Source organism: Microtus oregoni, unplaced genomic scaffold (genome assembly GCF_018167655.1).
Source record: "Microtus oregoni isolate MIOR12 unplaced genomic scaffold, Mior012 000020F_ref0000438, whole genome shotgun sequence".
Taxonomy (NCBI): domain Eukaryota; kingdom Metazoa; phylum Chordata; class Mammalia; order Rodentia; family Cricetidae; genus Microtus; species Microtus oregoni.
The window spans coordinates 17,645,307-17,658,743 of NW_024543079.1; the positions used below are offsets into that span (position 1 = coordinate 17,645,307).

At 51.6% G+C, this 13,437-nt stretch overlaps 1 protein-coding gene across 1 annotated transcript in view; it reads right to left on the reverse strand.

Moving 5' to 3' along the window:
* The window catches only part of Angpt4 (angiopoietin 4), a 33,390-nt gene that overhangs the window by 6,477 nt on the left and 13,476 nt on the right, over positions 1-13,437 (reverse strand). The window contains exons 2-6 of the mRNA XM_041670437.1: positions 10,892-11,035; positions 9,259-9,371; positions 7,368-7,606; positions 3,759-3,874; positions 1,364-1,465 (exon numbers count right to left, since the gene is read on the reverse strand). Coding sequence (XP_041526371.1) covers positions 1,364-1,465; positions 3,759-3,874; positions 7,368-7,606; positions 9,259-9,371; positions 10,892-11,035 — 714 coding nt within the window. The remainder of the gene's footprint in view (positions 1-1,363; positions 1,466-3,758; positions 3,875-7,367; positions 7,607-9,258; positions 9,372-10,891; positions 11,036-13,437) is intronic.

The window sequence follows — 13,437 nt, forward strand, 5'->3', positions numbered from 1 at the left end:
CTGAGCTCCAGGGTAGCAAGAAACCGATGACCTTGGCAGAGAACTCTCTCAGGACCAAGGACAGGGCTACACAGTGTACTTTGTGCCCTTGATTTGCTGGCTGCTTAATGTCAACTACTGGCTGGTGGATACCAATTGCTTGAGTCCTTGTGAATATCTTTTTCTATTTCTTTTGCTTTTGAAAACTTTAAGGGCTTTTAAGTCAGCTTGCCAAAAATCCTGTGTTCAAAATTTAGCTGAAAACATAAAATTGGAAGGCAGTTGAGCCATCCTATACAGCGTGTGTGTTCCTTGAGGCAGCAGTCCCACCTTGGGGAATCACCCCTATAAGCCTAGCATTGTGAAGGTGGAGACAGAAGGATCAGAAGCTGAAGGTCATCTTCAACTACAAAGAGACTTTGAGGTCAACTTGAAATACAGTAAATCCAGAAGAGGAGGAAGAGGATGATGAGGAGGAGGAGGAGGGGGAAGGGAAAGGGGAGGAGGAGGAGGAGAAATTTGTCTTGTAGGTGTGTTACAGATGTGTACAAAGATGAAGAAATTTGTAGAGGCTAGTGGCGTGCACCTTTAATCCTGTACTCAGGAAGCAGAGACAGGTGTGTTCAAGGCCAGCCTGATCTACAGAATGAGTTCCAGGAAAATCAGTACTATGTAAAGAGATACTGTCTCAAAAAAATCTATTTAAGCCATATAGTCAGGGATAATGGGGAGTTTTTTTCCTGTTTTATTCTTTGCATTATTTTTGTGTATATGAACGTGTGTATGTTTGTGTGCTATATGTGTGTGCATATGCGTGTGCATGTGTGTTTATGTGTGCTATGTGCGTGTGTGCACATGTGCTGTGTGCATGTGCTGTCTGTGTGTGTGCTCTCCTCTTTGTTTTGAGATAGGATCTCTCAGTGGCCTGGAGCTGGACAGTTCACTAGGCTAGTGAGTCTTGAACTCCAGAGATCTGTCTGTCTGCATCTCCAGATCTGGAACCCCAGGTGTGTGCCACCCTTCTTGGCTTTCTTATATAGATTCTGGGGATCACACTTAGGTTCCTGTGTTCACCTGGCGAGCATTTCACCTACTGAGCTGCCTCTCCAGTCCCTCCTTTGGGGTCTTTGAAAAGAGTTACCAACATGCATGTGATACTTTTCCAAATATTAAAACAAAAATAAAAGTACATTCTTTGGGTGCATGAGAAATGTCAAAAGAGGACTCAGTTTGAGGCCGGGATTTGGAAAAACAAATGAGCCAGGACAGTTGACTTTAGGTGAGCAGGGCGTTCACCCTGGGGAGAGGTAAGGGTGTACCAGTCCCCACCCACAGCATCCCTTGCCCAAACTCTGGGCTGGGAGCCCCCGGGACAGCATATTACCTCTTTGTATTCTTCCCAGGTCTTCTGGAAACTCATGCTTCCATCCTGCCTGCGCTGGATGAGAGTCCAGCCGCCTCCATCAGTCTCCATGTCACAAAACACCTGGCGGGAGAAACACAACACAGCTGGAAGCTCTTGGAGGCGCTGCCAGCCAACTCTCAGCCAGCCTAAAAGTAACTCGGCTGAACTCTGTTCTTCTCCAGCAGCAGTGAACCTGGGGTCAAGAGCATCAGGAAAATACAGACCCAGACTCCCCACCCAACTGCCATCATCTCTCAAGGAGGCGGGTGAGAGATACCCTCTCAGAGCCTCCTCCTCGTTTGCCAAGTGGGGTGTTAATACTGTGACCTCTTCACGTCCCTGTTCTCCACAAACAATGCAAACTATCACAAACATTCTGAATAGAGGCTGCACATACACGGGGTGCTTCTCAGTTGTTAGTACTGCAGGGGTGCAGCCAGGGTCAGAGTTCATGCTAGACACCTGGCAGAAACAACTCGAGGGAGGAAGGACTTATTTTGCTCATGGCTTAAGAGTGTTTTCAGGGACACAATTGCTTGGCATTCTGTCCTGGGACAAAATGCGACAGGTGCATGTGTGTGTGCGCATGTGCACGTGCTTGTGTGTATGTGTGCATGTGTGTTGTGTGTTTTATGTGCATGTGTGTTGCTTCAATTCATGGTAGACAGGAAGCAGAGAGTGAAGAAGGACTGAGGTTTGACAGGTGTGCTCCTACTGACTTCTTCCAACTAGGCTCTACTGCCTGTGCTTTTTGGAACCTTCCAGAATAGCACCACCAGCTGAAAACCAAGTACTCAGCTCACGACCTCATGAGGTCGAACCATAGCAAGCAGAGGGAATTTGGATACAATGTAGACTCGGAAGTGCTCTTCCTATGGAAAGACTGGATGAAGGTCTTCTGAGCGCCTTCATGCTAACCTCTGTTTAAGACAGGGGTTGGATGTGTGAATAAGACACAAGGGCCTTTCTTCCAAAGGGCTTGCAGCCTAGTACAGCTGACTCTTTCAAGCCTGACTTTGCTCACACACTCTTCCAATTGGTTCAGTCCATGTTCATCAAACAATGAGCACGGGTGTTATTGGTAAATGGGAGATAGATAGATCAACTCGCAGAGTTGGCTGCTCTGAAGGAGGCTCTGACAGGGCAGGCTGACTACTGGGAGTGGGACTGCTTGAGTAGCTACAAGGAGACAGTCCCTGGAGACTCCTGGAAAGCTTCCTGGAAGAGGTGCTTCTGGAAGGGGGTATCAGATGATGATGTGCTTAGAAGTAGAGATGGATGGAGAGAGAGAGAGCAGGAGTGGGGCTCAGCAGGTCCACAGAGGGAGGGAAGGAGGGAAGGCAGGACACCTGTTGTGGTGAGCACAAAGGGTACAGGAAGCCCAGAGAGGTGTGCAGCTAAGCAAGACCAAAGACACACTGAGGTCTGAGCTCAGAAGGCTTCCCTTCCAGGCCAGCTCCTGTGTCTCCATCAGGGGTCCCAAATTCCAGCCATTCACACCTGCCCACATTCTACCACAACTTACTCAACTTCACACGACACATTTACTTCAAAGTGCTGGCATTTCTGGGCTCACACTCACAGGGTAAACAGCCATCGGAAAGGAAGACTTCTCAGCATTGCAAAGGGAAAGCCAGAGACACTCGCTCTGTCTGGATGGCAGTGAACAGTGAGGAAAGCAAGAGTGTTGTGAAGAAACAGCTAGATTCTGCTAGAGCAAGTTCCTTGCCTTGATCTCTGTGTGGAGAGGGGAGTGTGGCAGGTTATATAGAAACACAGAGGTCAGTCTGGGGTCAAACCAGGCTACTGCCTCCAATATATGCAGAAAAGTCAGTTTGGTCCCGCAAAAGGACCACTCCCATTCCCTCTCGCCTGCCCTGAACCTTGCTCCTGACATCCGTACTTCCTCTGACTCTCTATCGTGGATGAGTGTCAAGCTCAGGGCTACCTTGGAGCCTCTCACCAGATGGCACCCCACCCCCAGTCAGCCCATCACCAGCTTCATAGACCCAACTCCTGCTTCTCCTGGACTGTGTAAATGGAATAACTTGCTTGGACAAAGACAAACAGGAGTGCCTAGGGCTGTCAGTTACGTGAGCAGCTGGCCATCTTTACCAACAAAGAACAATTTCCTGAGATTCTGCTTCGAAGCCTGCTTCTGGAGAAGACGGAGATAAAGGCTATACTGCCGGCTTTGTCAACGTCTGCTTCCTCCCTTCCTCAGAAACCTGCCTGGTGAGAGTTTCCAGAAGCAGGGCTCCCTCCTTCTCTGGGCTCTCAGATGGTGATAAAGCCTAGTATTGATGGGGTGGGTGGGGTGGGAGAGTCTGTCAGAGAAGCCCTCAGTTCAGCACCATCTCCAGGAGCCCCTAACCTTGAGAGGCTTTGTCATGTTGGCCACATGGATGGTGTAGACGCCGCTGGCGTTGGTCCCGGAGCGCTTGATCTCTGCACAGTCCTGGAACAGCTGCTTAGGGACCTTTAAGGAGACTGCAGCGGGACAAAGCAAACGTCAGCTGGAGGGCCAGGCATGGCAGTGCACATCTGGAACGCCAGCACTTGGGTAGCAGAGGTAGGAGCATCTTGAATTTGAGACCTACCTGGATCATAAGATCTTGTTTCAAAATAAAGGAAGGAGGGAAAGGAAGAAGAGAAGGAGAGAGGAAGACTGAGAGAGGGAGAGAGAAGAAAACATCAGCTGGAAGTGAGCGAGGAGAGAGAGGAGACCAGGCTGCCACACCTGCCTGCTCTGTGTACACTCTGGCTGGGGTGGTATGGAGACAGGAAGATGAAGGTCTCTTCCAGGAGGGGATGGTGAGCTGGGACCATCCACGTGAGGTGGGGGGGTTTGTGGAGGAGAACAACATGTTATCAATATCCCCACATAGGAACAGCTCTCAGTGCAGGGGATGGGGCGAAGGAAAGGTTATCTGTGTCCACTGTGAGATCAGGGGACACTGGCACAGACAGGGTGAGGAAGGAATGGACAGCAAGAAGCCTGGGTTTCTGCAGGCTCAGCAACTTCAAATGCCAGCCAGAGAAACCTGGCTGCAGGGCTGTGGCACAGTGCTCTGTCTAGGTGGATTGGCTGGAGCAGGATGCCCAAAGCAGGCAAACTAGAGCTGGGCTGCCAGGTTCCAGCACATGGAGAGGGCAGGTGACACCTGCCACCCACTGAGACACTTCCTACATCACAGGGCAGGAAGGTGAAGCACAGGATGAGGACTGACTCACGGGCTCTCAGCCTCTCCCTCCTGTGGAGCCTGGGCTTTCCTGTGGCCCACGGACAGGCTGGATCCCCTGCAGCCCCAGTTAGAGACCACTCACTCTGCTCTTCCTGTCTTCAAGGGCTCAGCCTACTCCCTAAGCAATGTGTTCTTGAGACCAGAAGGCTATTAATTTAATGACTAGAATCTATCATGACCCTCTGGACACACAGGGAGTTAAAAATCGTCTGTCTGTCTCACGTAGTAGGCTTGGGATGGGATTCTACTAGATCCCAATCTCTCTGGGAGGCAGGTACCGAAGAATGGAGTTGAAGTTGATGAGGGGTGATTATCAACACAAATAAAAAGACAGGTTGCTACTGGGGGCGGGAATTCCTTTTTGGGCCTTACACCTGCATGGTGGCTCCCAAATTCTGGCATTGGAAGACATCTGAAGGAGGCCGTTCCATACCACAAATGAAATCCCAGAATGTTTCCTGAGCAGGGGTCTCCAGTGCCAACATGTTAGCAGCCCCCAGACCCTCACAGCCCATGGGAATTGGGAGGCCAGACAAATACAGGGGAGGTATTGTCTTAGAAGTAAGCAGGGACAGGACATGCTGTACCTAACACATCAGGGCAGAGTGGGAGCTGGCCTGGGTTCTCTAGCTATTCTCTCCAGGGTTCTGCTCACCGACCATTTCCTCAGTGAGCAACAAGAGCAGCCCAATGACAGTGCCTTTACTTGGAACCATTGTGCTGGAGGGTTTCCTAGGAAGTCAGCTTCTGCTGAGAGCATCTTGGGGTCCAGAAAAATAATTCAGGGGACAGCATAAAAATAAAATGGGACTGATATGTCAGTGAAACAGTTGGGTGGAATGTGTATCCGGTGCTAACGCTGTCCGGTTCCACCCCCTTCTGGTTGTAGGCGCCATGCGAAGCCCCTGTGGTCTTTGGTGTGTTCTTTGCACAGGAGCTTCTGGAGGCTCCTGTCCTATCATGTAAGTGAGAGAGGTTGGGTGAGTTATGAGGTGAGGGAAGTAGCCAGGCTTGAACTTTGCTCCCTCTACTGATTAGCCCCTCCCCTCTCCACCCTTTCCTGGGGTTGGGTGTCTCATCTGAGTACAGGGAAACTGGGCAGATGGATTGCTGCACGGGGGTTGCTATCACATGGAGGGGGCTGTGTCCCTGTTCTCACTTTGTGACTCTGAGTCTCTGAGATAGCCAGGAATTTTTCCCCTCTTCTCCACAGCCATCACTGGCTGGGAGGAATCTCTGCAGAGCAAGAGGCTGGCTGCCCACCCGGCTTCAGCTCATGCTGTCCCATCCTTCCCTCAGCTCCTATTCACTCAGCCTCCCATGGGTTCTCCATCTGTACGGAGGGCAAAAGCAACTCCTAGAAGTCTTTTCCTGGTGACAGTCAGGCAAGTGGGCAGGTGTTTGGACAGCAAGGGGTGGGTGCTTGACACACCCTCCCCTAGGGCTCAGAGAATAGACCTTCAGCCACAGTGGGAGCAGCCTAGCTGCAGGCCTGCAGGGAAAGGCACCAGCCCTGGCCCTGGCCCTGTCTGTGAGAAACCCACACATGGGACTCACTCAGATTGTCTCGCTGCCAAGGCTGTGCACAACCCCATAATGGCTCTGGTCATTGCATATCCTGTGGGTTAGAAGGCATCTACTTCTCCCACTCAAGGTTTCCCTGGCCTGCTGGGCTTAGGGAGAAGCCAGGAGGATCCTTTGCCCCACTTCTCTACCAGCCTGGAACTCCTCCAAGTGCTTAAAGTTAGGTACCTTACCAAAGGCCCAGCCTCCCCCAAGGTGGTTGCTGATTGCCCTACAGCAGGAGGCCCTTTGGTATCTCACTACCAAGCCAGTATCCATTCCATACAACCTGTGCTTTCTGAAAGAAGTCCCACCCCACCCAGCCCCTCTCGTGCCCCTGCTGGCCTTAGGCTGAAGTACCCTCTTCCTGGCTCAGTCCCTTAGCCTTCTGAACTGTGGAAGCTGTCGGTGGACAGCTTAGAGTACCTGGCATACAGTGGGCCCTCAATGGAGAAGCGTTAGTCCTCCTTCCCCTGAGACCTGCCAAGCGGTAGGAAATTTTGCAGGAGTCAGTGACCGTGACAGCTGTGTGCTGCTGAGTTCCTGCCACCCAAGGCTCTGCCTGGCACACAGTGGGTGCTCAATAAATGCTTATTGTCTGGGAGACCGCAGATGGAACTGGACGTGCTAGAGAGGACCGTGGAGCAAGGTGGGCATGTTTCTGAGGCAGCCTGGGTTTGCCACATTCTTCCCAGCTCCATATGGCTCTCCAGGCCTAGCGGCAGGAGCGCTAAGGGGAGCAAACTCTTGGGACTTATTGTGTCCAACCCCTCCATTTTATGGGGAAGCTGAGGCCTGGAGAGGCATGTAGCAAGCGAAGCAAGAGGAGCTGGGTGGCTGGGTATAGTGGCACATGGCTTTAATCTGACACTTGGAAGGCAGAGGCAGGTGAATCTCTGTGAGTTTGAGGCCAGCCTGGTCTACATAACAAGTTCCAACCCAGAGCTATCAGTTAAGAGCTGTTTTAAAAGAAAAAGAAAAAAAAAAAAGAAAAGAAAAAGGGGAACCGAGACACAGACTAGTCTGCATAGGCTGTGGTTGTCTGTGTTGTTACTTCACTTCTATTCAGCAGATGGGGAAACTGAGGACAGGAGTGGAACAGGGGTATAGCTAAGGTCTCTTCCCTCCCCTCCTTGGATCTCTATCCCAACCCATGCACACCCACTGCTGTTTACCAGTGCGCTGGTTCTGGGCTACAATGCGGGCCAAGCGTTGTACTAACTCCATCAGCTGCTGCTGCTGCTGCTGCAGGGAGCTGGAGTTGCTAATGAGGGCCTGCAGGTTGTTCTTTAGTTTAGTCAGGGTCCCTGTCTGCCGGCCGAGGAGGTTCTGCAGTTGTTCCCTCTTGTCTTGGAGGCTGTTCATCTGGGCCTCGTGCTGAGCTTCCAAAGCCTGCAGCCTGCTCTCCAGTGCCCTGCCAGGTGGGACACAGGGAGGCTCATGTCTCTTGGCAGGGATGCAAGGTCTCTTCCCCCAACGCTCATCCCACCCACTGCTTCCTTGGGGCTGAGTATGACAGCTACACACACAGTGCAGTGGCTCAGACACGCTCAGTCTGGGACTGCTGCAGGATCACACAGCCTTGTAGTCTGTGTCCCCTGCAGCTCGGATCAAGGAGGAGAGAGAGGCCACGGAGTCACAGGAATAGGAGTGAGTAGAGGGACAGGGACACATGACTGGGGTGCATTGCTAGTGTTTCTTTAGTTGTTCACTTGCAGGGCTGGAGTGGAAGTCAGGCCCTGGGTCATACTAAGTGAGTATTCCACTTCCGAGTTGAGCCTCATACAGCTCCATTAGCACAATAAGCCCAAGGCATAACCTGGTATAAAAAGCAAAGACACATTTAAGAAAAGAAAGCTTTCCAGTCATCTCTTCCCCTCTAGGAGTTCTCTTCTGTCTGTGGGAGGTGAGGTATGAGAGCACTGGTCGCATCTCTGGGCGGATTAGTGAGAAGCTGGAAATGGGGACTGGGAAATAGACTTGGAGCAACTCTGGGAAGCTGGAGAAAGGAACAACATGTGCATCACTCAACTGCAGAACCACGCTCTGGGCTTTGGGTGTTGGGCTTCCCTGCCTTGTCTCTACCCCAGCGCTGTTTTTGTCTGTGTAAATTCAGGTGTCCCCAGTGCACACTAGTCCAGAGCACCAGACTGACCGTGAGGACAGACACTGGGGACTGCTTTCTCCAGGACGGGGGTGTGGATGGTCAGGTCAGGCTGTGTACTGACAGTTATGGCAGCCAGTTAAAGTTCACAATGTGGACTGAAAGGTGTGAAAATTCTATCTTAATAAAGTAATGAAAATCTAAAATAGGCCAGATAGTAGTGGTGCAGGCCTTTAATCCCAGCACTCGGGAGGCAGAGGATCTCTGTGAGTTAGAGGCCATCCTGGTCTACAAAAGCTAGTTCTAGGACAGCTAGGACTGTTACACAGAGAAACCCTGTCTCGAAAAACCAACAACAACAATAAAAACAAATTAAAACAGGAAGAGAGAGATGGGGGGGGGGGGCACAAGCCTATCATGCCAGTACCAGAGGCTGAGGCAGGAGCATAGTAAGTTTGAAGACAGCTGGGCTACATGGTGAGAACCCACTTCAAGCAAAACAAACTGACAACCAACCAACAAACAAACAAATAAACAAAACCAACAACATGAACTCCAAACAAGGGCAGTGTGTGGGGGCTGGGGCAGGAGACTGAGGGTTGATGCAGAGGTGGAGAGCTTGTTAGCATGTGCAAGGAACTGGGATCTATCGCCAGCACCATGACAAGAAGGAGAGTGGAAAGTGAAAGAATCAAAGGAAAATGACAGTCTCTGTCAATACCAAATCTGGGAGCCAGGCCTGGTGCTGCCTGGGCTAAGCCCCACCCTATCATCACCAGGGCTTGTTTGGATGCCAAACCTAGTTCTGATCCTTATTTATCCCAACCTTACCCCAGCTTTGTCCCTCATCCTAGCTCCATGCCACAGTGGTCCTTCACCCAAGTGCAAATCCAGGCCCCGGCCCCATCCCGATGTTGGGGAGCTCTAGCTTCTCGCCTAGCTCCAGCCCCGCCCTCGCTCACCTGTTGCGACTTTGTAGCCGCTGCAGATCTTGGCTCTGCATCAGCACCTGTCTTTCCAGCTTGTTGGTGGTCAGTGAGTTCTCCAGCGTTATGTGTGATGTCTGGTTTGGGACCTGTCTCAACAAGCAGGAGGATTGTGGGGGCATTGCTATATAGGCCCAAGGGCCTGCTGCCACTCTTGAAACTTACTAACCCACTGCAACCTAAGCTATGAGTTTCCATAGCTACTAGCTAACTACTATTCACAGGCCCTCCCTCATTCATCCAGTTTCTGATTTGCCCTTCCTCATTACTGCTATTGCACGCCAATGCCAATCTTCTAGCCGTCTGGGCTCCAGAGGCATATATATCCTTGACCCCACATGAAATGGGTCTATCAGCCCCATCTTCCAAATGGCCCCTCAACACTTCCTTTCCCCCTAAGGCCACGTTGCATCTTGGCTTCTCCTAGTTAGCTTCAGCTGTCAACTTGACAGCCCAGAGTTCTCCAGGGAGTCCCAGTTAGGAGAGTGCTTCTCTCAGATTGGCCTGAGGGTATGTCTGTGGGGCATTTTCTGGATTGTTGATTGACTTAGAAGGGCCCAGCCCTCTAAGGATGATGCTACTCCTGGGCAGGTGGTCCTGAGCCATATAAGAAAGCAAACTGGGCCCGCCGTGGACAGCAAGCCATTGTGCAACATTCATCCATGGTTCCTGCCTCTGTTCCTGCTTGAGTTCCTGCCCTCGTTTCCCTCGATGATGGACTGTTAACTGGAAGCAAAAGTTAAATAAACTCTTTCTCCCTATGTTGCTTTTAGTCATGGTGTTTATCATAGCAACAGAAAGCCAGCTAGCTCACCGTCTGCTGCCTCTCATCCAGTGTCCTGTGCTGGCCTCACCGGGTGCCTTGCCCTTGCCTTTCCCCCTTCATCCCTTTCCTACAAAGCGGTCTGAGGCAGCCTTTCATGCTGTGGCCCCTCTGCTCAGAACCCTTCCATGGAAAGCTCATCCTCACTGGGCCCCTGACTCAGTTTCCATCTATTGTTTCCTTGTTCTGTCTCTCAGGCCATTGCCCTCCTCCATATTCCTGGAGCAGCCCAGCCTCTACCTCTGAGCTTTTATGCATGCTGTTCTCCCTGTTTAGTGTATTCTTCCTAGCAACTTGGTACACATCCTATTAGCACTATATCCCGGTGTCCTTCTGACCTTGCTGTCTGGACTCATAGCCTCCCATTCTACCCATGCACCCAGCACACCCCTTTTTCTCTCTGTGCCATGCTGGCTCCCTGGCACCGCCACTGAGTAACACACAGGGGCCGTGTATCCTTCTTGGTGGGGTCCAGGTCAACAGAAGTTTGACTGTTTTGCTTACGGCTCTAGCCTGGATCTGGGGTCTCACGTGGTATCTGACACACACAAGGGCTTTAGCAAACAGTTGCTCCTTCCTCCCCACTCCCTTGCTCCCTCCTTTGCTCCCAAGAGCCCAGTCCAGTCTTGTCTTTGAGTTTTCACAGAGAAGTCCGACCCAGGACTGCAGTCTAGAACAAGATGACCGGCTCTGTGGATGTGTCATCAGAGAGAGGAGGCCAGGGGACTTCAGGCCTCACTGGGACAGTGGCAGAGAAAGGAAGCCCTCTGGTGGCTCTCCTGTTACCTGGGCCTCCACAGAAGTCAACTTGTGGGTCTGGTTCACGACGTCGGCACCCGGTGCTAGCACGGTGCTTGTCTGGTTCGGGACTGTGTGCTGTTCGGCCTGCACCAGGTTTGACCTCAAACTCCTCAGGATGGACTTCTCCAGCTGTAGGGAGACAGAGGGCTGCAGTGACAGGGCAGGGGCTGGGAGGAGCCTCCTGTCGCTCCCTCCCACAAAGCTCCATGGCAGAGTACGGAGCAGCAGCTAGGGTAGACCCCTGGCTGAGACTGTGCCCTGTCAGGTCAGTGTTTCCCTTCCCTAGGTTTCCCCCACTGGCTTCTATCTTTATTCTTGTTGCAAACCATCTGTCCCCCGCTGGACAGCCAGAAGGGTCCTGTTGAAACTAGGTGAGCCACACCCCTCCTTTGCTCTACGTTACCCCAGGGTCCCATCTTATAGGAAAAGCTAAAAAATCTGGATTTGCTGTTTCCTCCAGAGCCAGTCCACTCCGTCCTCCATCCTTCCCTTCATCTCTCGTTCTACTCCAGAGGCTGTGCTCCACGCATCCCTCCAAGACAGCCACCTGCCCACCTTAGGCCTTTCCACATGCTACGTCCCCTGTACTCTCTCCAGAACCTCTCCACTCACACGGTCACTCCCTCATGTCATTTCACTGACATCACACTTACCAGTCCTTAGTACCCTCCAGAGTGTCAGGGATACAGTCTTGCTCAATATTTCATCTCCAATATCTAACACACCACCAGGTATACAGTGGCTACTCAATAATTGTGTTCAAGGAAGTGATAGGAAAAGGGGTTCAGCAAGGGTCAGAGTGTAGCCCTCATGTCTTGCCTTTCCCCAGCTTCCTAGGGGAGAACTGGCCTATGGCAGAGGAGGGTTGGGTGGGCTCACATCTTTTCTTTGTACAGGTTTCCGTGTCCATCTGCCAAACCGAACTTTCTTTTAGTCTGGCTGTCTGCCAAATGGCTGAACTCATAGCATCCAAGGAAGGGCCCTGAATGCCTTGAGCTGGCTTGCTTTCTTTGGCAGGGCTGTTATTCTTCCTGAGAGGCCACGGCGCTGGTGTGCTGGGAAGCCAAGATCAAGCTGGAGAGGTGAACAGCGAGTCCCCAGGCTGAGCCTCTGCTTCACTGCTCCTGGCTGCACTCACTGACTGGGTCCCTCTGTCTCTCAGGCCAGAACTCAGGCTTCCTTAAGATCCACAGGGGCCACTCAAAGGGGCCCTTGGAAGGCCAGGGCTCTCAAGGAGGAATGGGGATCTTGAATGGGGGTCTGGCTCCCTTGGGCTGATTCTTTCTTCATTCTCTGACTCCTCTGCCCACCCTCTCTCGTCTCTCCTCTGCCCATGAGCACTTCCCGTGTATGCTCCACTGCCAAGACCCAGCGGGCATAGGAAGAGCACTGGGAAAGCCTAGAGAGTGGTCCATGGATCAGCCTCACCTGGAGCTGGTTAGAAACGTGGGTTTCCAGACCTGATCCAATACTACCGAACGTGGAGCAGCTGTGTGTTCTTTATAAAACTGAGACCTTATGGCTCAGTGGTTAAGAGCATTGCCTGCTCTTCCAAAGGTCCTGAGTTCAATTCCCGGCAACCACATGGTGGCTCACAACCATCTGGAATGAGGTCTGGTGCCCTCTTCTGGCCTGCAGACATACAGACAGACAGAATATTGTATACATAATAAATAAATAAATATTTAAAAAAAAACTGAGACCTTGAAGTGGAGACACAAGGAAGACGCGTGGAGCAGCCTGGAGCTGGAGCAGCCTGGAGCATCGCCAGGCCTCTGCCCTCATCTTCCTTCTTCCTCTGCATCATCACTTTTTTTTTTTAAAAAAGATTCATTTATTTATTGTGTATACAACATTCTGCCTCCATGTATGCCCACACGACAGAAGAGGGCGCCAGATCTCATTACAGATGATTGTGAGCCACCATGTGGTTGCTGGGAATTGAACTCAAGACCTCTGGAAGAGCAGCTAGTGCTCTTAACCACTGAGCCATCTCTCCAGCCCCCCCTAACCCTCTCTTGTAGCACATGGAGGATATGTGCTCACAGATCCATCTAATAACTAGGACCTGCTCCCTCCAGTTGCCTCCCAGTTTCTCTATCCCCGGAGTCTTGGTCTTTACCTTCTGTCTTGTTTGAGACAGGGTCTCTTGTCTACCGCTGCCGATTAACTGGCCTGAGAGCTACTGGGGGATTTCTCCTGTCTCAGTCTCCCCTGTTGCAGGAGGGCTGGAATGGCAGACATGTGCTACTAGCACCTAGCTTTCCTTGGGTTCTGGGGATCCAAACTCAGGCTTGTGTGGCGAGGGCTCTGTCTGTTGGGTTCCATCCCTAGTCCTGCCAAGATCCTTTAATTTACCTTGTCGTGATCTCCTTGACCCCTTATCTCATATTGTAACTATCACCAGCATAGCTGCAGGACACACATACAATCAAACACACTCTCCTCTTACAACCCGGCCACTGCTGAATCCTCCTTCTCATGGTTCAGTCTTGGTCTCTTTGCCTTTCTTTCCGTAGGCCAGGGGTCCT